At 37.4% G+C, this 25533-nt stretch overlaps 2 protein-coding genes across 5 annotated transcripts; both read left to right on the top strand.

Moving 5' to 3' along the window:
- Window positions 1–10430: 10430 nt before the first annotated feature.
- Window positions 10431–11681, top strand: LOC107478695 (uncharacterized). The gene has a single exon (XM_016098828.1). It carries the CDS (start codon window positions 10431–10433, stop codon window positions 11679–11681), a length of 1251 nt encoding a protein of 416 aa, XP_015954314.1.
- A 3590-nt stretch (window positions 11682–15271) lies between these two features.
- On the top strand, window positions 15272–24843 carry LOC107478684 (uric acid degradation bifunctional protein TTL-like). 4 transcript variants are annotated; one of them, XM_052259480.1, is made up of 6 exons: window positions 15272–15788; window positions 18199–18292; window positions 23127–23344; window positions 23485–23586; window positions 24253–24346; window positions 24445–24841. In XM_052259480.1, exons 1-5 carry the CDS (start codon window positions 15570–15572, stop codon window positions 24301–24303), a joined length of 684 nt encoding a protein of 227 aa, XP_052115440.1. In that variant the 5' UTR covers window positions 15272–15569; the 3' UTR covers window positions 24304–24346; window positions 24445–24841. The 4 variants fall into 4 exon arrangements, 1 of the variants encoding a protein (XP_052115440.1); XR_008007228.1 differs by lacking the exons at window positions 15272–15788; window positions 18199–18292 and adding exons at window positions 21745–21994; window positions 22085–22193 and having other exon boundaries at window positions 22269–23344; window positions 24445–24843; XR_008007227.1 differs by lacking the exons at window positions 15272–15788; window positions 18199–18292 and adding exons at window positions 21745–21994; window positions 22085–22193 and having other exon boundaries at window positions 22285–23344; window positions 24445–24843.
- Window positions 24844–25533: the final 690 nt, after the last annotated feature.

Below are 25533 nucleotides of genomic sequence, written 5' to 3' on the forward strand. Positions count from 1 at the left end.
CATAAACATCCTTTTCCGTCTCATACCCGGAGCAAGTGGACAACGCCACTGCCTACTACCCGGGGTTACACATCACATTTCAACATTAATCATATATGCATTTATACTCAGCCATAATCAATAATGGCTTTTCCGTGACCCGGCAATAACTCAGCCATCCGGCTCATGGTTCAATCAAGAACCAGCCATTTATCAATAGATATAGCCCTTCGGCTCATGGCATACACGGTACTCCTACCGTCATCCTCCATATCTCATATAATCATCGTTGATCACCATTGATCATAACTTTTCCCCTTACTTCACTCGCAAGTTACCACAACCCCTAGTTCCTTTCTCATTACTAAGCATATCATAATGATTTAATACATAACGGGTGAGATCGGAGGCTTAGAAGTATGAGATTTGGCTTTTAGAACTCAAAAATCAACTTTGGGATGAAAACAGGGCCACGCGTACGCGTACTTCACGCGCACGCGTGGATGCCCACAAAGCTCATCGACGCGTATGCGTCATACAGGACGCACAGATTGAAACACAGCCAGACGACGCGTAAGCGTCAGCCACGCGTACGCGTGGGTGCATTTGCGCCCCAGGCACAAAACTGGCACAACTCTGGCACAACTCTCGGGAAAATGGCTGGGCATTGGGTGCAGCGCATCGACGCACACGCGTACACCACGCACACGCATGGATGGTGCCTTTTTGAAAAACGACGCGTACGCGCCAAGTGCGCCTACGCGTGGAGGGACATTCTGCTAAAAATTTTCTAAGTTAAAAGCTGCAGAATTCACAGATTCAACCCCCAATCTTCCGACGGACATAACTTCCTCATTTTAAATCGTTTTTCACCCGTTCTTCAAACAGCAGGGACATCCCGGATCCAATTGCATTTCTAAATAGATTTGGTACAAAATAGAGATCCGTAGTCCAAGTTATGTCCCGTCAAAGTATGCCCAAAAACCATATTTTTCATACAAAACCACAAGGTGCCCTTTTCAAAACAAGCCATTTTCAACCCTTTTTAAAATCAACCAAAACATGCTAGTTTCAACCCTTTTTGAAATCAATCAAAATATACCAAAAACAACATCAAGACTCCTCAACTCACACATTAACAGTTTACCATAATTCCCAAAACTACCATCCAACCATTTTAACACTTCTCAAACAAATGGCTAGAATACAAACATAACAACATGTCATGCCTCCTTCCTAATCTCAATTTCCAATAATAACATTTCCAACCAACCATCTTTGTTCATAAACAATGTCATACTCACCATCAACATGGTTCCACCACAATTCAACCTCAATCATTCATCAAGCATATATCACAACATGCATATTTCCCATATATAATACCATCAAGGCATCAATAATCATGATCACATATATGACCACATAACATACCTATTCACGGCCTTTGGCCCAAGTTCACAATTTAAATGCATAAACCACAAATCAATACTCATTACCCAATACATCAAATTCTCAATACACCAAGCATACAAGGCCACACAATTTTCAACCCAATCATTAATTTACATTACATACCAACTATGCATATTAGCACCAACCATTTACACAATCCAAACTTAATCCTAGGGACATCTAGCCTAGGAATTCTCATCACACCACACGGTACTTAAATGAAACTTAAACTGTACCTCTTGTAGCCAAACCAATTGAACCTCTTCTTTGGAAGTCTCCACCAACCTTAGCTCCAAACCTCACCAAAGCTCCTCAAGCAACACCAATCCCCCAATTGTACACAAAAATCACCAAATACACTAACATAACCAATTTCACATATATACATTAACCTAGGGTTCTGACAAATTACAAGGGTTTGAGCACTTCTTACCTCAGCCCATATGAAATAGGGATAGAACCCACTTGGAATCCATGTTGGAGTATCCCTAAACACCCAAAATCACAAGATTTCAACACTAACTACCCAAAAACGTATAACAGTGGGGAATTTCAAAAACTGGGCAGAGATGAATGAAATACTCACCACAAAACTTAGATAAAATTATAGAGGATGAAAAGAGCGACGCGTGGCCGCAAACGGCTCGTCAATCGGAGCTCCGTAGCTCAAGTTATGGTGATTTGAAGATCAAAGAGAGTTAGGTTTTCTCTCTTCTCTTCTCTCTTCTCTATTTCAACGCCCCAACCTCTCTTTTAGGGTAAAATGAGCTGAAATGCTCATAACTAATGTTTATATATGTTGGGTCTTGGGCCCACTTAGGCCCAGTTCACTTATTTTTTTCCGTTGGCTCAATTTTGGACCAAAACCTTTAAGATTAGCGCTCTAAATCGCACTTCAAATATTTCTACCTCCCCTAATCATAATTCCTCATTTCTTAATCCTATTTACTCATAATCAATTTTTTTAGCTGCAGTACCAGACAGGTCTCAGCCGGTACTCCCGGTCAAAATTTCACTGCGCGCTTTTACGCAGAAAATTATGTCTTCTGACTCGGAAAAATTCACTGAATCCAGATATCATATTTAAATCATCAAATTCCAATTGCCAAATCTTTCAACCATATTCGCTCCTACTTAACTCATTATTTAATTAATTTCGGTTAGACCGGGTATTACATAACTATTTTTTCCTTTTAAATTTCAGACACCACAAACTCAAAATCACTCACTGTGAAAAACAACTTTTCAAATCGTGACTTTATTCAAAGTTAACAACGATGCTAACTATCTCATATCAGTGTCATTATCGAATCATCAGAAATTTGGTATCAAAATTATTATAATCATCAGCTTACATACCTTATTCGGAGGATAGCCCCTGTTTCCAGCATGAAAGTGAGAGAGAGCGAGAGAGAGAGAGAGAGAGAGAGAGAGAGAGATCGAACGTGAGAGAGAGAGACAGATGGAGAGAACCGTAAGCGAAGGAATTGATGAAACGGTGGCAAGGCTTCCTCGTCGACGGTGAACTTGACGCCAAGCAAGAGATTGACGCGGCCAAATTGGGTGAACTGACGGGAGATTAAGGATTGAGAAAGGAGGAAGGGAAAATAGTTGTCTGAAGGATTGGATTTGGGTTTTATTTTTGTTTTTTTCTTTTAATTAGTAGGGATAATTTGGTTATTTCATTTAGTTTAGTCTCTGTATTATATTTTGAACGATATTTTATACCAAACGCAATACTGAGACTTATTTTAATTCTTGTCTCTCTGTCTCTGTCTCTCGGTCTCTGTATCTCTACCAAATGCTACCTAATAGAATAAAGAAGGACTTCACATAATCATATCTTTTTTCATTACATGGAACATACAAAATACATAAGGCATATGTGCTTTTATATAGGTAAAGTTTCATACTAAAAGTTTATGATTCTACTAGCTTCTTAATACACATATTTATCCAACTTTGTTTTCTTACTTTGACTATTTAAATAAGTAACTTCTTGTAATTTCTAGCACATTTTAAAAATTTGTTATTAAACTTAGTCATCAATCTTAAAATTTTCAATGCACTTCATAATTTTTTTAGTATTTTCTTAAATATTTTTTATTTAATTTTCTAACAAGATCTTCTCAAGATAAAAAGGGTGATAACCGTCCCCATTCTAGATCTGTTTAAAGCAGAACAAAATAACAAAGGTTATGCTAATGTATCACCCAATCATTGCTATTTTTTATTTAAATTTTGCAACTTTACATGAGGGGCATGATGATAAAGGGAATCAGAAAACCCCAACTTTACATAGTGAGAAGCGGAATTGTGACTTTCAATTTATTTTCTTAATATTTGTTTCAATTAGTTACCTCTTTTTTAACTATGTTTACCCTTATTTCAATTAGTACAATAAAATATCTAATTAATATTAATGGGTATTTATTAATATTTTTTTATTGTCTAAAAAATATTATTTATTTTAAATTTAATTAATACTAGTGAGTACTCATTAATATTTTTTATAGTATAATAATATTTAAATATACGTTGTAAAATAGAAAAATAAGGGTAAATATAATAAAAAATGAATAATAAATTGTTGATAATACGATGCAAAAAAATTTATAATATATGCCAATAGTAAAAAAAATTATTATAGATATCCCATAAAAATAGATGATTTTTTTATATACAAAAGATACTATTTTATTATTTATAATGTGTGTTTAATTATTTTTAGGTGGCAGAATATGATAAAATTTGTCGAGAAATTAGACAAATTTTTTCAAAAAAAAAAATTGGTTCCTGAAAAATAAAGATGGATGAATTTTTTTTAATTAAATTTTTTTATTTTATTTCAAAAAAAACTCCTATTTTAATGCTATTAGCTGTAACTCTATTTTAATATTTTTGTTTTTTAACTTAATTTATTTGTTTATATCTACGTATCTGTTGCAAGAGAATCTTAAGTATAACATATTTTTAAAATGTGTATATTTAATTACGGTGCAACTAGGTATTTATCAAAATTCATCTTTTAATCAATCATCATCTATAAAAATTTAAACAAATTGATGTAATAATTACTTTTAGATATTTTCTCTCAAATTTCTCTCTCATATATTTAAATTTTAAAATTATATCTCGTTAAATTTAGAATATTTAAATTTAAGATTAAACTGAATAAAAAAAATAACAAACTAAAATTAGAATTAAAATAATATTATCAAAATCAATTTTTTTGTTCTAACTGTGGTATATAATTATTTGGGCAATTTACACATAAAATGATTGAAGAAAACGTTTACGCAAATACAACATTGACGATTTCCAGACGCAAATGCAACAAACGTAACTATATATAATCCGCTACACTCTGCAGCGGAACTTAATTGCACGTAATCCACTACAGGGTATCGCGGATTACGTTGAGGGCGGGGTTACTCATAAACCGCTACATCCTGTAGCGGTTTATGACCAAATGGCTTTTATGCATAATCCGCTACACCCTGTAGTGGATTATGAGTATAGTGGTGTTTATATGTTAGGGTTAAAAACCCATGATGCCAAACGCACGAATTGATACAAAATATAATCGTCATTCGCATTAACTCGTACAAAAATAATACAGGTATAACTACATAACTAATACAGATATAACTGTCACAAGTCGTTAACCCTAACAGAAAATAAATAAGTCATAATTCATACATGGATAACTGTCAGAAATTAAGAGAGTCGGACGCTACTGCTGGTCACCGTCAACATCATGATCGCCTCCGAATGGACCAAGTAAGTGCGAGTCTGTGCCACATCGAATCGGACGCCTAACCCTCGCCGCTCGCCGATCTCTCGCGCGGAGCCTCCTGTGCCCCAACTCCAAATGCAGATGGTGGCGTCCCCCCATCCCGAACCAAGTGTCGTATGGGCTGCCTGCGGGCTCATTCAAGTCGACCGGAAGTTGGGTCTCAGGAACATGGATCTCAGGAACCTGGGTCTCAGGCATATCTGCTGGCTGTGGCCTATACTCCGTAGGGTCTGAAGGGCCGCCTGGAATCGGGCTCTGGTACTGATGAACGTCGTCACCCCGTATGAACTCACCAAAATCCGCATAGAACTGGGGTCCATACAACTGATCGTCGAAATCCATGGTGAAAGAAGTGGTAGCAAGATCGGCTAACAGCTGTGTGCACACCCAGGTAGTACCTAAGAGCAAGATACGTGGGTAAAAGGTGTACCACCCATACTAGCCTCTGCGGTGCCACTAGCATGAGTGTCTGTAGGGTGCTGACGGGACGATCCTGCCTCGTCATCGTGGTGGACGGGAGGTGCTCTTCCACCACGAGCAGCCCGTCGTCTAGCAGAAGATCGACGAAGGCGATGATTTGCCTGGCCTCCGTCATCACCACCAGTCTGCTCCTCCTGCATCCTGTCGTATAGCGAGCGCCAGTCGCGATCAGTGGCACATGTACCGATGCGTCGTCTCCGCTCTAAACGTCTGTTATTCGGCATATCGGACGCTGGAACTCTAGTCGATGTCTGCGACGACCCTCTGAGTATAGCATCGTCCGGAACCTGGGTCGGCCTGGGTCGGCGAAAGCAACTCCTAGTGACAGAATCCTATGTGCAACACGGTGCCACCAGTCCAGGTACTCAGGAGATGGACCAGGATCAGGAACTCTCTGGACACTCAACACAGAACGAAGTCACTCGTCCTAATGCTGATGCCATGTCCTATAGTAAGTGGGGAACCATCTATCTCCACCCCTGCCGTCCTTACTATGAAGATACTCTATGTTGAGCGCTGGCTCAGGCAAATGCTGTATGCCCCCTAGCTGTGGGAAGACCCTGTCAACCTGATGCCACTCAATAACTGCAAAGTAGATCAGGTTGGTGACATCCCGCCATAACCGGCTGTGCTCCTCGGTCAGTATCTCCGGATGGATGACTGCCAGTACGTCAAGCGAACCATAAGGCTCCCACACAATCTGATAGACAGGAGGCAAGGTCAGCATTATACCAATGTATTCATATAAGTCTGAAAAAAACAATTAAAATAACAACAAACAAAAACAAAATACTTACATCTCGATGAGTCAGTCGATCCAAAGCTAGACGATACTATATAATCCGCCGTTCCTTCCCATCAGAAGAGGGCAAATATGTGGCCCATCTGAGTAGCAGAAATAGCACATAAGTATGTAATTTCAAATATATAACGTAATGAACTTGAAAGAAAGAATGAATTAAAGTATACCTGGATGCCAATGAAAAAGAGAAGGCATCAAAACCCCGCGGCCTCAGTGTGGAAAACTGCCAAAAGATCCATGACTGTAGCAACTGTAGGGGTCCAACCCAGCTGCCCATATCGTCAAGTCTCGCCACAAAAGGCAACCAGCGAAGGGGGACTCGATTAGCACTCTTGTCCATGAACAGCTGTATCGACAGAAGCATCATAATATACGCGCGTGCATATATGCGCACGGTCTCCTCTGAAGCATCCGCTGGTAACACCCTAAACCGCTCATGAAACCATGTGAAGTGGACTGTGTATAACTTTCTCTTATCCGGCAGCGGAAACTCACCAAATAACTCCTCGAACCACTCCCATGCCGGCCTGGCCCCCTCGATGTGCATATGGAAGTTTGTCATGCACCCGGAAACAGCCTGGCCATCCATGGGCAGCTCGAGCTGGTATGCCACGTCCTGGAACGTGATAGTACACTCTCCGAATGGCATATGGAAAGTGTGGGTCTCAAGCCGCCACCTCTCAATAAATGTGCTGACCAGAGGTTCATCTAACCAGAACCAATGCGCGTTCAGTCTAGCCAGGTGGTACAACCCAGCCCTCTCTAAGTAAGGTATGATCCTATCATGTAACGGCATATTCTGTTGCCTACGGACGCTATACACACATCGGATTGGCTGCATTTTCAGAAATAAAGAACACCGGCTTAATTTCTAACAATAACATCACCAACCAAACTATAGCTTGTATTTCTAGTCTTAAGCTACTTGGGTTTTGAAATTACTAATTTACCTCTCTACCTTGACTATTAAATGTTAGATGTCAAAGTTTATATTTCAAATTTTCATTTACAAACCAAAACCTAAACTAAGTCTCTATCTATCTAATTAATGAATTACTTCCTTAATATTGAATAAAATATACATTTATTAAAATAGTGTTTGGACATACAGACACTTACCTCTACATCGATGGTTCCGGCTACGTGAGCAACGCCGTCGAGCCGGTACAACCGCCGTTCATCCTCCATTCTTCCAAACTACTCAAATATTTTAAATTTTTTCTCTCTTCTCTCTACTTTCTCTCTCTAACTTTCTTTCCAAAATAACTCAAATGATTTTCGCTACAGCCTCATGCGGTATATATGGACAAACCACTATACTCATAATCCACTAAATGGTGTAACGGATTATGCATAAAAGCCATTTGGTCATAAACCGCTACAGGGTGTAGCGGTTTATGAGTAACCCCGCCTTCAACATAATCCGCGATACCCTGTAGCGGATTACGTGCAATTAAGTTCCGCTACAGGGTGTAGCGGATTATATATAGTTGCGTTTGTTGTATTTGCGTCTGGAAATTGCCAATGTTGTATTTACATAAACGTTTTCTTCAATCATTTTATATGTGTAAATTGCTCTAATTATGTACCACGAGTAACGAACACAATTATACTTCGATTAGTTTTGGATATGTTAACAAAGTTATTTAGTGAACAATCTTATAATTTTATGTGTTAAAAAATAATTACTGCTTATAAAATACGAGGACAAATTTTGGATATGTATCAAAAGAATTTTGTGTGTTCTTATTATGTTAGATAGATGTGTTTTAAAATAATTTATGTTAATAAAAATATAAATTTAAATTTAAATAAATTTTAGATATTTATTAAAAATATTTTATATTATATTATTATTTTAAATGTGTTATGAAGATATGTAAAATCATAAATAATTAATTTGACTATTAATTATTATACTCATATTTTCGTTTTGTTCAACAATAAAGTAACCTCTTCTCGTGCATGGAGAATTCATGTGTACGTTATACCGTCATTTTATTTTATTTTATTTTAATGAAATAGTAGTGCAAAAAGAAATAAAAAAATTTAATGTTTACTAGTGAAAAAAAAAAAAGATATGCAATCGATCAACGAAAAAAAGGAAGATGCATTTTGTTTTAACAAGAAAAGTTATGACAGCGACAACACAGTAATACCACAGTGATGACAATGACAATAACAATTATAATAACAATAAATAAATAGAAAAAGAAATAAAAAAAACAAAAATTTGATGCAAGAAAAAATAAATGAAGCAGAAAATTATAGACACAATGACAGCAAATTATTGATGATGTTGACCAGTATATTAAGAAAGAAATAATGAAAGATAAAAGAAACAAAAGTAACTGTTTTATTTCCAGAGAGGAAGTTAAAAAAATTTTAGTTAATGAGAGTTAAATTAAGGGTAATATGTTACCTAAAAAAATATGAAAGTAATTCAATCAAAGAATAATCAAATAATATTATTAAAATAAAAGACTGAACAAATGTTAAAAATTAAAAGATGGATAACATTTCAATATACTCTGAGACTTTTTTTAAACCGATTTTGTTTAGCAACATTGATTAGTCGTCACAACAAATATTATGGGAAAACAAATTCAATCTGCTATCATATGTACATTATTGAGAAGAAAAACTGCTATCATATCAAAATCTGTGTTATAAAACTTACATCACAAATACAATCATGCCTTATTGCCTTATAACTTAAATAATAACCAAGTCTATCCAAGATATCAATTCCCTTCAACAGAACAGAACTATGAGCGACTCAGTCGTGAAACTTGTATTAGCAATGGCTAAAGCATATTGTATCCGTGTTAATGACCTATGCATTTTGTTCTGTTTTCCTTTTGAAATCTGGCACAAATCTATTGGCTCTCTGGATTCTATCCTCATTTTTATTAATAACAGTCTCAAGACAAAAATATAAAAATATTAAAATGATTATTTTTCTATTGTTTCAATACCTTATAGTTTATATAGTATTTTAACGTGACTTCCATTTCTTCTCAAACATTTAGAGTTATATCTATAGATTGCAATGATTCCCTGTTCCTAACTATATATTTTGATTTTCTAACAACAACATATACATTTGAAGCAGCTTTCTTAAAAGATTCCCTCTCTCTGGTGCTGCAAAGTTAGGGTTTCCTATGACCAGGTACACTACCCTTTTCATTTCTTCAATTATTGCTTGTTGTAATTTCAGCTCAGGTATTAGCAGTTGTCAACTTCTGCTTATTCTTCATGTGTTGATTTTGCTTGATTTCTTGTTAGCTAGTTTTAAGTTTGTTAGAATTTGAAATTCGGTTACTGATTAAGCATTTTGTTACTAGCTGATTCTGTTTTCTGGTTTAGCTTCTTGGAGCTTAGTTAGTTTTCTGCTTCTTTGTGAAGTATGAGGAATCATCAATATTGAAAGAATATTCAGTTTTCTGCTACCGAACTCAAGATTCTGATATACTCTTTTGCAATATTTGATATTTCTATGCAGCATTTCACAGTGGGAATTGTAGTGGTGTGGGTCAATAGAATCTTTTGATCAAAGAAACAATAGTGGAGTATTTGGTTCTTCAGCATATACACTATCACAAAGTATTGGTAGAGTTTAAGACTCCCAAAAAAGCTATTCAAGGTTTAACCTTCTACTTCTTTATTTATTTATTATCACTGTTAAACTATTGAGTTTTATTTTATCTTTATCTTTATCTTTATTTTCTCTGTTAAATTATTATGCATGCTTATCTATACTTACTTATGTATGCTTGTTTGTGTAAACCATTCATAGTGAAAGTATAAATTATATTGATGATAAGATTTATTTGTTGTGGTTTCTCGTTGAATAAAAAAAATTAAAAAGTGAATATTATCCCTTCGATATGTAAGAAATTAAATTCATTAATAATGAAAAACCAGAACCGAAGCTGGATGTATGATAGAACGTATGATCAGAGGCGGGGTCTTAAACCCAGTTTTATTAAAGGGGTAAATGAATTTGTGGATGTGTGTACTAGAACTCATGAATTTCTCAAAGGAGGTTTAGTTAGGTGTCCATGTGCCAGATGTCAAAGTGGGACGTTTAAACAGTTGGTCGACATTAAGATTGATCTATATACTCATGGGTTTAAACCTAATTATTGGGTTTGGATAGAGCATGGAGAAGAGATACCCACAGAGAATCAGATTAGGATAGAAGAAGATATTGAAAGTAGCTCTGAATTAGATGGTGTTACATGGGAAGAAAATTTTGATCGTTATCATGAGATGGTTGTTGATGCTTTGCAACTTGAGTTTCACATGTACATGCAACCAACAGTGGAGGAACCAAATCGAGATGCTAAAAGATTTTATGACCTCTTAGATTCAGTTAGTAAACCCTTGTGGGAAAATTGTATCCATTCACGATTGTCACTTGCTAGTAGGATGCTGAGTATAAAATCAGAGGGAAACCAATCCCAGGGATCTTTTGACCAGTGGGCAACTTTGTTTAGAGAAATGCAAACAACTCCAAATGAAATTCCTGCGAATTACTATGAAGCTAAGAAAATTGTTTTCCAACTTGGGTTTAAGGAGGTTAAGATAGATTGTTGTGTCAATGGTTGTATGATATATTACAAAGAGGAAAAAGATCTTAGACAATGTAAATTTTGTGGGGAGCAGAGATTTAAGCCTAGGAAGGAAAAAAATAAAGAGGTGCCATATAAAAGAATACATTATTTGCCATTGATTCCAAGGCTACAAAGGTTGTATGCATCAATGAGTACTGCCCCTCATATGTTGTGGCATCACCAAAATCGCAGAAATGACGACGTGATGACACATCCTTCCCATGGTGAAGCATGGAAACATTTTGATACCAAGCATCCTCATTTTGCAAGCGAACCGCGTAATGTTAGACTTGGACTTTGTTCTGATGGGTTTTCTCCTAATGTTCATTTTAGCACACCGTACTCTTGTTGGCCTGTTATAGTTACCCCTTATAACCTTCCACCTCATATGTGTATGAAAGACCCTTTTTTGTTCCTAACGTGCATCATACCCGGAAAAGAAAATCCCAAAGCAAAAAGTGATGTTTATCTTCAACCATTGATAGATGAACTTAAAGAGTTATGGGATGAAGGCGTCCTAACATACGACATTCATAGCAAGAGTTAGGCTTAGCAGCGAACAGGTCTACGAAAGAGTTAGACACTATCCTAAAATAGTTGACACAGGAGGACAAGTGAGATTGAGCGGATATGGGGTGGAACACAATTGGACCAAAAGGAGTATATTTTGGGATCTCCCATATTGGAAAGATCATTTGGTTCCTCATTGTTTGGATCTAATGCATATTGAGAAGAATTTTTTTTGATAACATAATGAATACCGTTATGGATACTGAAAGAACAAAAGACAATGAAAAGGCAAGGTTAGACATGGCTGTGCTTTGTAAGCGACCAGATTTGAATTTGGTGCAGGTACGCGAAGGTCATTGGGCAAAGCCTAAGGGCAACTATGTCTTGACACTCCAACAACGAAAAATCTGTGAGTGGTATGACCCTACTATGCCTCAGGGAATGCGTAGACACAAAGACTACAAAATAATTGAAGTATTACTCACTAGGAGATATGGGAGTTACAATCCATTCATCCTTGCGCAAAAAGCTGGACAAGTGTATTACATGCCATATCCACAAGGCTGTAAGTCTAATTGGAAGGTTGTGATTACATGTAAACCACGAAAAATAATGGAGGAGGCACAAAATGAATCTGAAACCGAGGTGTATCAGAATGATGAGCCTCCACATTCTAGGATCATTTCAGAAACTGAGTTTCCACCATCATTAGCATCTACGTCAGGAGATGTTGATATGATACAACTTCAAGTAGTTGACCTCCAGGTTCCTAACGTAAATAATGAGGAGGACGATGACATTGAGAACTATGATGACGATGATGCTTACATTGATGATGATGGAAGTTCAGAATTCTCAAATTGAGGTTTTAGTTGTAAATTCTTAGTTTGCAAATTTATTAATTTACTTTTAAGACTCTTGAACCTTGACTTTAAGAACTCTCAGCCATTGATTCCTTTAAACTTTGAAGCATGCATTTTTCGACATTTTTCTAAATTAAATTACAATTTTTATTCTTTACCCAATTTCACTTTTTTTTTTATTAAAGAAAAATCTGCTTCTGCTATATTCTTTACCCAATTTGTGGCATATCTCCCAAAACATGCTGCTTTTTACTACTAGCTGATGACACTACTAGCTTATTTTACTTTAATTGCATATTTGCTAATACTCCTCTTGCTGCTGCTACTTCAATGAGCTGGCAGTGCAGGGTTAGAATATGCTGTAAAAAATCCTGCAGCCACTGATTCCTTTAAACTTTGAAGCATGCATTTTCCTCTCATCTTCCTACTCTTCCTTCCCATGCATTTTCCTTCCTACTCTTCCTACTCTTCCTACTCTTTACTGAATTCAAATCTGCAAAAGTATTTTACTACTAGCTGATGACACTACTAGCTGATTTTACTTTAATTGCATTTTACTTTAACTAGTATGGATAATAACTTGCTTATTTTAATGTGTACAGGATATGGTTGGTAGAGATGGAGATTGCGGCCGTGGCCGTGGCCGTGGCCGTGGCCGAGGCCGAAAGGGGAGGCCTAGGCTTTCTACTGGTCAGCCCCTTGACTTGCATGCGGATCCATACTCTCTCGTTGGGTCATCATCCGACACGACTGCTCCAACCAATGGGAGACCGCCACCTATTGCTACTACTACCCCCTCCCGTCAGGAGCCTCAGATACAAATGATGCCTACTCCGGGTGTGCCAAGATCATGCACTCAACAAGCCAATGAACCTTCCAATACTGCCTCACATGGTATGCAGAGTGATCCAGGTATTGTAGCTCCCAGTCGACCAGAATCTTGTGGGGAACGACAAACCACATCTAATAGTACCCAAGATGCTCAGGGTCAAGGAACATCCACTGCCACTGGTCACTCCAGCACAAGTGCTCCAAAGCTTAGATATGATGGTGCCAAATGGTTTTTTATTTGCTTTAAATTTTATGAATAGCATGTCTCATTTTTACTAAGTAATATGTCATTATCATTTTTTGGTTTTTGATGTAGTTGGCACCCACCTAAGCTTGGATTGAAACGTATTTCTCAGGTTTTTAAGAAAAACTACAACAAGCCTTGGCTGAGTTTTGATGAGGCAGATGATGATATTCGGAAAATATGGTGGACTGAGTGGAGGGTAAATTAATTCAATTGTTCTTATTATATTTTTTGTTTATTTTGGTTTCTTGAATTTAAGTTGTTCCTCTTATCAGCATTCTAATCTGTATCTGCTGTGAGATAATTGATTTCAAAGGTGTATTTTTCTGGACATCCCTGCAACTGCAAGTGTTGGTTGTTTTTGCTTCTACTTTTAAGTCTTTGCGTGAAGTAATAATGAATGAGTTAATGAAACTAACATAAGTGGAAAGGGGTGTATAGTGATATTAATGTCTCCGATGGAGGCAACCACCAGATCCTACATGTTCTGATTGAGATCACGGTGGTGGGGCCTCAATCACTGAATCTCCCAAGTAACGTTAAGGAACACCAATTTTTTAATAAACTCTCTTCTGCTTCATTTGATTATTAAAGCCTAATATTGTTGAAGTTTACCCCTGCTGCCATCCATGTGCAAACCTTTGATTTGAATTTAAATCTGCACAAACATCAAACATGACACCCATGGGATTCTCGACAATAGTACTATTAAACTTGTGACTAGCCCAATCATGTGTAGTTGTGTACAAAGTTATGCATATCTATTATTATGCTTCTCTGTTTCACTTTTTTTTATTATTTTCTGTGTGGTATGAGAGAGAGAGATAGAGAGAGAGAGAGAGAGAGAGAAAAAGAGAGGGTGTGTGGGTGTGTTTGCGTGTGGTGTTAGTGTTGAGAGAGCGTAGCTGTCTGTCTGCTTGCTTGTTTTTCCCTAATTTATTACTAAAAGTGACTTATGAGAGAGAAAGCAAGTGTGTGTATATGTGCAACTGTGCATTGCAAATTGAAACTAGTTGCAGGATAAAGCTTAAATTATCTTTAGATTTAGCTTAAATTATGATTACAAAGTAAACCAAAAGTACTATAGATTAGTCGTATTCTTGTCCTTTAAATTGATGGCTTATATATAATTGTACCATAGACCTAAAGTTGTGGCTTTTGAGCTCCGAAGGATCATGTCCACAATCTAAATTAATAGCTTTCTTTAATTTAATTATTACCTTAATTTTTTCAACATTGTCTTAGATGAAACTAGGCACTCAACTCGAACTAGAAAAAAGATCAGCATATTTAGATGATTTTCACTACATGATTGTATTATCTAAACCTCATTATTGTTTTTCGTTTTATCCTAATATTTTACATAATTTTGCTATTAGAGAGAATTCTTATATCTTTAGATTATTATTACTTGTTAAACTCAGCATTACTTGTTATGTATTTGTCAGCAAAATAAATTTGTATCTGTTCAGAGGCTAAATTTTATTCCAATGATTTTTTTAAAATAGAAATGCTTTGACATTATTGATACGGAAGAGGATGATATCTATCAAGCTTGGAGTTTAGGGCTGCCAAGCGCTTGCGAGGTATGCTCCATGCCATTCGCAAAAAAGGTGCCTGTCCATATTAGATCCCACCAGAAGTTCTTGGTGAATTGATGAGACGTTGGAACACTGATGCCTATCACTACAACACACGCGGTGGTTCCCTGTGCCAAATTTCCTGCGGTTTCACAAGACGCAGCAACTAAGGGTGAATTGCTGCGATTCATCCCCAAAATTAGCCTTCCGACGCCAATTCCTTCTGCTTCTGCGTCGAACCCACAAGCCCACCGCTAACCCCAAACCCTCTACCGATTTTCTAACCCAATCGCGCCTCATAATACCCAAAATCAAGTATTTTAGAAACCCGCCAAAGGAGAAAGCAGAGCGCGCGAAAGTCTTCCCTACTCTACCGTGGCCCAATCTGTGACTGTGGAGTCTCGTGCATGTCCATCCAACCCTCTCCCTCCTGCCGTCGACCCTTTCCAGAATCAGATCCGCACCTCAGCTCTTCATCGCGCGAACACATAAGGGGCAGAGGCACAAACACATCTCCCCGCGCCCATCCTTGCTGCCGTTCAAACAAAGAACACAACTACAAGCTGAATCTTGCTTCTCGTTGCCGGTGGATCCATCGTCGACCAGCATCGTGGTTTACAATTTTGGTATGTAGAAAACCCCTCTTTTCTTGTAAGGTTCTAGTTTGTTCTTTATTTGTTAGCTCTGTCTCGCATATGAATTGTGCCGTTGTTTTTATTCCACTAAAAGTAACTGGTATCTGAAAGGGTAGATCAAAGGTTTGCGGGGTACTTTTTCACCAATTTTGCCTGAAACCATAAGCCATAGAAATAAATTAGAAGTGGCAACCCCTTTCCATGTAGCAGAACCTACCACCAAATTTTCAAGTGTTAATGTTAATGAGGTTGTATGAGCCCTAAAACTAGAAGCAGATAATTTCTATCAATTATATCTACAATTATAGTCCAAAATAATGAATTCTGTTATCAAATATCAATGAAATAACAGATTGGTTTGAATTTGAGTATATACTCTATCGATCCGAAGCTCATTTAGTGGGACTAATTAAGAACTTTACACAAATTAGCATTCAAACAAAAACCTGTTCATTGGTGCCATATAATTTTAAATAATGAAACTCCAAAGCGCAGTAAAGTTCATATAATTATAGATAATCCTGTTAATTCATAATTATGTCCTGGTTAATGTATAATGTATTTTGCTCAGTAAAAGTGTTTAGCCATTGAAATTAACAATTTGACAAAATGACCATTTATAAATCTAGTTCGAAACTTCATAGAGTATCGAGCATTGAAATAGAATATTTTAAGTGAAGAAAAGCAAGAGTAATTAATAAGTTGAGAAGGTTCTTTCTTATAATTGGTTGTGACATCAAATCAGCCTACTTGATGTATGTATTGCGTGTTCATTCAGAGAATCACTAATCACATTGTCACGTTTGCAACTACTCTTAGAATCACATTGTCTAGTATCTTCTGCAGTGTCTTATTCTCTTGCATATTTAAAACTACAAATTCAAGAAAGTGAACTTCTATTCCAACCATTTTTATATGTCTTCTAATTCCAAACTCGTGCATTAACAAACATGCAAAAATGAAAGTAGGAATTATTTAAGCAACATGTAATTATTAATTAATAAGGAGTTCCAAGATTGATGATGAGATGATATTTTGTTAATTTATTATAATACCTAAAGATTCTTATTGCTCTATGGTTAGTACCTCTACTAATAGACTACTACTCCAGATAACCCTTTTTTTCAATTTTATTCAAATAGCTTGCCAGTGTACCAGTGCTAAAAATTGGTCAACTTAAGACAAGCTTTTGTTAGTTATAATTGTAAAGTATTTTAATCGCATGCTCCAAGTGCTTCATTATGATTATTTTATATTCATGATCTTAGCCTTCTTTAACATAATTGATTCTGGATAAACATTATTTATTTAAGTAGTGGACCACGTTAAGGAATATCCTCGACATTACTTTGATCGTTCCATTGTTCAAAACCTGGTCTTTATTATTATTATTTAAAAGTGAATCATACATACAGAACAATATTCTGATTTTGTATAATTTCTAAGGTGAGTTTACTCTCTTTCCGCCATTTCAATATATTGTTCTGTTTCTATAGAATTTCCCTTCCTTATTTCTTTTAATTAGAAAACCTCACATGATTTATTATAATACGTGTCACCTAAAGCTTCAACATTATGGTGTGATCAAAGAATGAGTAATTATTTAATAGAGAATTAAATCATGGGGTGATAATGAAGATCAGATGTCTGAGTTGCTGTCAATTTAATTAACATGTTGGTCGAATGCCATTAATGTTTATTTATTTTTTATTCATTCTAATGATTGACTTGGTCATGTAAGAGTTTGTCTCATGGTGGTGGTGGTTAACACTGGCCGTGTCAGATTGCATGAACGTCAAGACTGGCATGGCTGGATGAGCAGCAGCTGTATATTTAATGGAATGGTAAAGATTAGACCAATAAGAAACACTGGCTGGTTAATAAGTTATCCCAAATCAAGATTCAAGAAGCAAGAATTCTTTTTAGTGTTAACATAACAAAAGTTATTCACAATATAAACTGAGATTGGTAAATGGAGAAGCTCACCAAATGAAGTGAAGATAAAGTTTCAGTTCTAAAGTTTGATATGTGTAGGACTGTTATCTTTGCAAAGAACTCAAGTATTATATTATATATAGCATAGTACACATGTTAGATTATTATTCTTGTTTCTCAGTTCCTGGTGTCTCATTATTACTTATTTCTCATCCCAACACACTTATCAATTACTTATTTCTCATTAGTTACCAAACTTAGCTTTTGTGTTTTGTTAATCACATTTTGTTTCCTCTTGCTCTGTTCAATTGATGCAACTTCCGTGATAGTCCTCTTAGAATTCTGTTTGAAATAAGTTTGAAAGTTATATATAAAGCCACGCTTGTGCCAATGTGGATGTTACATATATATTGTGCCAACTTGTCATGTTTACCAAGGTATCTAATTCCGCATTTGGTATAAAAAGGTCAAGACTGTTGAAGAACGATTCAAAGCTTCTGTTGAGGACCGAAGAGAAGACTTGGAATCCCTCCTGCGTGAGTGCACGAAAGAGGACGCAGGTACATTATTACTAGAAAATTACATCATTTTCTTCCCCTGCCTCATATTTCCTGATTCATCCGATAATAAATTGGCTTTAGGATTTCCACTTTCTATGTTGTACTATAGCTTGGTTTGCTTATTGGGAATGAATAGAAATCTTAGCAATGTGTGATTGCGTCATGTCAATCAGCAACTCTCCTAAAGTCTGATTCTTGGCAATATTCTGTGATTGTACATGTATTTATGTTTATCTTGGCTGGTGATTATTCTTATCCAACGGAACTTCTTATGCTGTTAATAAGTTATACTCTATAACATTCAGCTAGCTTAGTAAAGCAGTATTTAGATTTAGTTATTTATAATCAAGCAGTGTGAGTTGTGTTCAGGATAGATATATGATTTTCCAATTATGCCGTGAAGTTAATTTACTATATATTAACTTATATTTCGTAATAGAGAAGTTTGATTAGCAAGGGTGTATTCCTGAACATCTAATAAACAAGGATACCGCAAAATGAAAAGGCAATATAGAAGATGGGAAACAATGGCTGGAAGTTAATACTAACTATTTTGAATTCATTAGACTAGCTAATGACGTTTCAGGAAGACGATAGTGCAGTATTTTTTTGTTCAATTTTTTTTCTGTTATTTATATTTTTGTTTTTTGTATTTTTACACTCTAACTTCTGTTCCTCCCCCTCCTTTTTTTTTTACAAAGGAAGCTCTTCTTTTCTATTTCATTTTTTCGCTTTGGAACCAGAAATTCTTTCTTCCAGTACTTTTTTACAAGTGCAGAATTAGACCATGAGTAAGCAACCTTTCCTTCTACCATTTATATGCTATCTATTATCCCGGATACAAGTACCTTTATCTCTGTTTCATTCCCAAGTTATGCTCCCATTCTCTCTATAGGATTACTTATTGAATTAAAATATGTTATTACTCTCCCATTAAATAACTGTGATAAATTTAATATATGCCTTTGGATTACTTATCATTCGTTTATACGATATCGTTAAAGTAGATATAGATAAGAGTTGGATCTCGAAGCCTCGAGGTAGTATCGAATATAGGGCCGGCTCGAACAAATTTTTGGACTTCGCATTTGCGAATGCATCATCCGATGGGATGATACAATGTCCATATCCTTCGTGTGGGTTTCGGCTTTTCCAATCTAGAGAGGATACCTACGATCATCTGCTGTTAAGACCGTTTCCTGCTAAGTATACCTTCTGGTTACATCACGGCGAGAGACGTGTAGGAGAGAGATCTACTGAGACACAAGAAGCTGACCCAGATAGCGTCTACCGAGATCCAATGCGCGACATGCTTTATGAGGCATTCAACCTGCCAGGTTTCATTCCTAATAAAGAAGAATCAGGCAACATGGATTTTGGGAGGGACGCCGAAGAGTTGCCGTATCTGTACAGTGAACCTAGTCAAGCGGCCTGTAATTTTGATGAGCTGCTTCAGGATGGAGAGCAGGAATTGTATCCGGGATGCGCAAAATTCTCAAAGCTGGCATTCTTAGTGAGGCTATACCATATAAAGTGCCTGTGCAGAGTGAGCGACAAGGCTTTCAGAATGATACTAGAGCTACTAGGTGAGGCCTTTGAGCATGCAAAGATTCCGGCCTCACTCCACGATGCGAAGAAGACCATACGAAAGCTCGGCATTGCGTACAAGAAGATAGATGTATGTCTGAATGACTGCATGCTATATCGAGGCAGCAACCAAGAACTATCTAGGTTCAAGGAATGTGGGACGTCGAGGTGGAAGCAAAAGACTAGGAGGAATTCCATTGTCCGGATCAATGTAGTTGTTAAGAAGAATGGGAAGCCGCAGGCGGCGAAGGTTTTTTGTTACTTTCCCCTTATTCCACGACTACAGCGGATGTTCATGTCTAGTAAGACATCGACTGACATGTTGTGGCATAAGAAAGGTTCTAACTCAGATGGTTTTTTGAGGCATCCAAGGGACGGAGAGGCATGGAAGGCATTTGATAGAAGATATACTGACTTCAGTGGTGATCCGCGCAATGTTCACTTAGCCTTGGCTAGCGATGGCTTCAACCCCTTCGGAAATCTCAACTCAAGGTACTCGATCTGGCCCGTGATCCTCATCCCCTATAACCTACCCACATGGATTTGTATGAAACCCAGCTCTTTCTTGCTGTCTATGATTATTCCCGGTCCCAAGATGCCTGGTAATGACATAGATGTCTACCTACAGCCCTTGATAGATGAGTTGAAGCAGTTGTGGGGTGGTGTTGATACGTGCGACACTAGCGAGAAAAAAACATTCAAGATGCATGCTGCGTTGATGTGGACAATCAGTGATTTTCCAGGGTTGGGCAACTTATCTGGGTGGAATACGTACGGTGGGAGAGCTTGTCCTACGTGCAACTTAGATGCTGAGCTTAAACGACTCACCTTCAGTCAGAAATGGTGTTTCATGGGTCATCGGCGCTTTCTGAGTCAAGGTCACAGATTTCGGCATGACCGGGTCAGATTTGATGGCAATGTAGAGGTCAGACGTCCCCCTGTAACATGTTCGGGTGGAGATATTTTGAGACAGTTGGATAATGTGCATGTCAAGCATGGCAAGAGGCAAACGGTTACCGGTAGAAGAGCACGCGGACAACAGGTTGCATTACAAGATGAATCTCCTTGGAAAAAGAGGAGTATATTCTTTGAACTACCATATTGGGAATATAATTTATTGCGTCACAATATGGACGTGATGCACATAGAGAAAAATGTGTGCGACAACATACTGAACACAATACTGAATGACAGTGGTAAATCCAAGGACAACCTCAAAGCTCGAAAAGACCTCCAACTGATAGGAATTAGGCATGAACTCTAGCCTCGAGAAGATGGAAAGTATCCCACTGCAATATTCTCCATGTCGAATTCACAGAAAGACGTCTTTCTTAGGAATTTAAAGAACGTGGTCTTCCCAGATGGTCATTCGAGCAACATATCTCGTTGTGTTGACCTACAGCAGCGAAAACTATCCGGCTTGAAAAGTCACGACAACCACACTCTCATGGAACATCTTCTCCCAATTGCATCAAGGAATGTATTGGAAGCCCCAGTGGCAGTCGTCCTAGCTGATTTCTCATCTTTCTTTCGACGACTATGCAGTAAATCTATAGACCCTCAACAACTTCCTCTCCTACAGGAACATGTTGTCATCACTCTTTGTCAACTGGAGATAATTTTTCCACCATCTTTCTTCACAGTCATGGTACACCTAACCGTGCATTTGGTCGAAGAGGTACGCCTAGGAGGCCCGGTGCATTATAGGTGGATGTATCCAATTGAAAGGTAACAAAAGGACTAATTTTACAATGCAATTATTTTGAAAGCGAACAACCTAACACCCATATCTTGCTCACAAAGGTACCTATGTCGTCTCAAGCAGTACGTGCGTAATAGGGCAGCACCGGAAAGATCGATTGCCGAGGGCTACTTATTCGATGAGATTCTCACTTTCTGTTCATGATACCTGGATAATGTTGAGAGCAGGATCAATCGACCAGTACGTGTTGATGATCGACCGAGCGAAGATGTGACTGTTACTGTTACAAGCATGTTCCCATCGATTGGCAAAGCGGTAGGGGCTTCAGCATGTATAAATCTTTCACCAACCGAGAGACTCCAAGCACATCGTCACGTATTGGTCAATTGCACAGCGGTGGAGAATTTCTTAGAGTAAGTGTAGTTATTTCAGCTCGGCTGATGATGTACCCCAAGGCAATATTTGTTAAATCATTTGACAATAAATCCATGTGGTATGTCCAGGGATTTTAGGGCTAGCAGAAAAAGACAGCTACGAAGTATTGGAAAAAGAAATGAAGCCTACATTGACAAGGTTGTCCACAGAGAATTCGCCGAGTGGTTCAAGCATGAGGTAAATCTTCTGTATGGCTATTCCATTTTTAGTTTCGATGGTATCTTGCCTTCTTTTACCTAACTGAAAAAAAAGTATATTTCATTAGTAGATACCATTGGGAAGTACTATGCACCCGAGAGAAATGCAGTGGCTCGCATGTGGCCCCAATATTCAGGCAAGGCGCTTTACGACGTACAATGTCAATGGATTCAAGTTTAGAACCCTATCAAGAGAGGATGGAATGAGAACCCAGAATAGCGGGGTTTGTGTCACTTCTGACACTAGAAGTTATGCAAGCGCTCGTGACAGTAACATGGCTGTTGGTGGCGTTGTGTATTACGGGAGATTGGTAGACATCATTGAGCTGAATTACAGTGGTCAGTTTTCCGTGGCCTTGTTTAGATGCATATGGGTAGACACCACGTCTGGTAGAGGCATAAAACAAGACATTTTTGGCCACACCTGTGTCAACTTTAGTAATCCGATACACACTGGTGATCGTGAAGATGACGAGCCATACATTCTCGCATCCGAGGCTCGCCTAGTATACTATGTAGACGATGAAGTCGATAAGGACTGGAGTGTAGTAGTCCATGTGAAGCTGAGAGATTTGTTTGACATGGGTGAATACAATGAACACTGTGAGGTCGAACTTTCCCTCCAACCAAGTCTGACTGATTTGTCTAAGCATGATGTTGACGGTATTTCATTGACCAAAGATGGCGACTTAGAAGAACCCACGCCTGATGCCATCGATACCGGAGAAGAGGCTGCTGATTCATAGATAAATTTGGCTAGCAATATATGACGTGCACACCAATATAAAGAGAGTTATTTAATTGTTTTTTATTTAATTTCGCTTTTTTATGGGTTTGTACCTTGAGAATTGATATCGTTGACTTGTATACTTAGAGTTCTCTTGCTCAACTTTTATGTGTTGGGACCTAACAGGGAAATTGGAGGAGAACAAGCTCTTTATCTGTGCAAGCAGCTTCCACTTCATCCACTCGATGCAAGAGGCATCTCCGTTCTCTTCCCTTGAGCACGCAACATCATTCGCTCGGGAGTTATGGTTCAACAATTCGCCTATTAGATCATGGTTGGATGCATTCTCCGCACACAGGCACATAGGAGTTGCTATTGGTAGAGCGCCTACTGAACTAATATCGGTACGTGGTCAATCTGGCCCACCGCTCAGGGGTCCTTTTACTTCGTCTACCGGTGACAACTATTTGAGTGGGTTTAGTATCCTGTAAGCATAATACAAAGCAAAAATATCTTATGATTTGTATGACCCGTAATGTTGTAGGATTTGTGTCAACTCGGAGCAAAGTACCGGAAGAAATTTGGCTTCGAATTCTTTACAACTACAGACATGAGACATTCGCATAGGATACTGGCGGAGGTGAAGGTAAAAAGTCTTTTTACACATTAAATCTATGATTTGCCCAGATGGGACCACTTATATTATATTTATATGTGATATTTAGATATATGCCATCAATTCTTTCTTTCACCACTGCTTTCTCAAGTACATAAATTCTTTTGTGCTGTCATGCTATTAATTGACTCTTTTCAAAAAACTAATTATTTAAATAGAAATCTGTTTTTCTTGTCTCCTTCTTGGTCATACTTGCTGATTTGCATTCTTTTGGAGTTCTGGCATATCGATCAGGCTCTCTTGCTCCTTCAATTACACGAATCACATTTTCAATTGATTCAAAAATTTCCCCTGCCCCTGAACATAGTAAGATTTTCCTATGTACTTTCTTCTTATCACTTGAATTGCCAAATTGTACTGATGATGTCAATGGTTTGAGTTTATGCTGGTGTGTTGTGAAAATGGGAAATCATTTAGAAATTGTGACAAATCAGGTTGATCAGTTGCTGTTGTGTGTTGTGATGTTATGGATTGACTCTTTTATAAAGCCTCGTTGTTTAAAGCAAAATCTTTGTTTCTTGTCTACTTCTTTCTAGCAACTTTGAGAATTGTTACCATAGTTCAGATTTCATAGGCACTGTCTCCCTAGCTCTTGGATTGCCCCATTGTTTTGATGCTCACTTTGTTCTGATATAGGCCCGATGCGAGAACAATATCCTGGTTGAACTGGATATTGCGTCCAAATAGGAATTCATTTTCATAGAAAGAAAACTTACTAAACTCTGGAAACGTAAGTCAAACAAGCCTTGCAGAATATAGTAACCTGACCCTGTTATCTATAAAATGTGTAATTTTATTCCAAGCGATTTGTTATGCTCTAACTTTCAGGACTATCTGAAGAGAAGCTTCAAGAGGACACAGACGACATAGGGAAGATAGTTCAAGACTCACTGGAAGAAGAACTACTGCCCAGCAAGAGTTCCGATGAGGTTTCTTCGACCGGTCAAAAGGCTTGTTTGAGAGATTATGACCTCAATAAGACACCAGACGAGAACGAGAGACTTTGATTCATCTCTAGTTTGTATTCTTGTGATGGTGTCTTGTCGAATAATGTTTCTCAGTGTCTATTTCCCTAAGGGCCTTTTATGTCTTGGATGTTATTTCTACCACTATCTTGAAGATTCCCACCTCTTTCTTTTTTTTCAAGAATGTGCACATGTCATTTAGATAAAGACACGGATTTTGGTGATACCATGTTTTAAATATTTATTTAAAGATTATTATACAAAGATATTTAACCAACGTTATAATTTATTTTGTACTTCTTTATTACATGTTGAAAATTGTTTTCACAATAAATATTAGGTGTAGAATTTCATTTTTAGATTTGAATTCCAATATTCAATTACATAATTCAAATAAGCAGCTTAAGGGGTCTCATCCCACAATATTTCGAAATATGCCATGGAAAATGAATCAAGTATGTGTTAGTGCCTCCTGCTTCCTCAACACACTCACTTAAAGAGGATAGAAAATGAATCATTATATCTTTCCTGGATCAAAGGTGAATAAATCATATTGATAGTGATGAGCGGATAATTTGTACGCTTTTTGGCATTGTTTTTAGTATGTTTTTGGTATGATATAGTTAGTTTTTAGTATATTTTTATTAGTTTTTAGCTAAAATTCACTTTTCTGGACTTTACTATGAGTTTGTGTGTTTTTCTGTGATTTCAGGTATTTTCTGGCTGAAATTGAGGGACCTGAGCAAAAATCTGATTCAGAGACTGAAAAGGACTGCAGATGCTGTTGGATTCTGACCTCCCTGCACTCGAAGTGGATTTTCTGGAGCTACAGAAGCCCAATTGGCGCGCTCTCAACGGCGTTGGAAAGTAGACATCCTGGGCTTTCCAGCAATATATGATAGTCCATACTTTGCCCAAGATTTGATGGCCCAAACCGGCGTTCAAAGTCACC

This window comes from Arachis duranensis, chromosome 3, assembly GCF_000817695.3.
Source record: "Arachis duranensis cultivar V14167 chromosome 3, aradu.V14167.gnm2.J7QH, whole genome shotgun sequence".
Classification (NCBI taxonomy): domain Eukaryota; kingdom Viridiplantae; phylum Streptophyta; class Magnoliopsida; order Fabales; family Fabaceae; genus Arachis; species Arachis duranensis.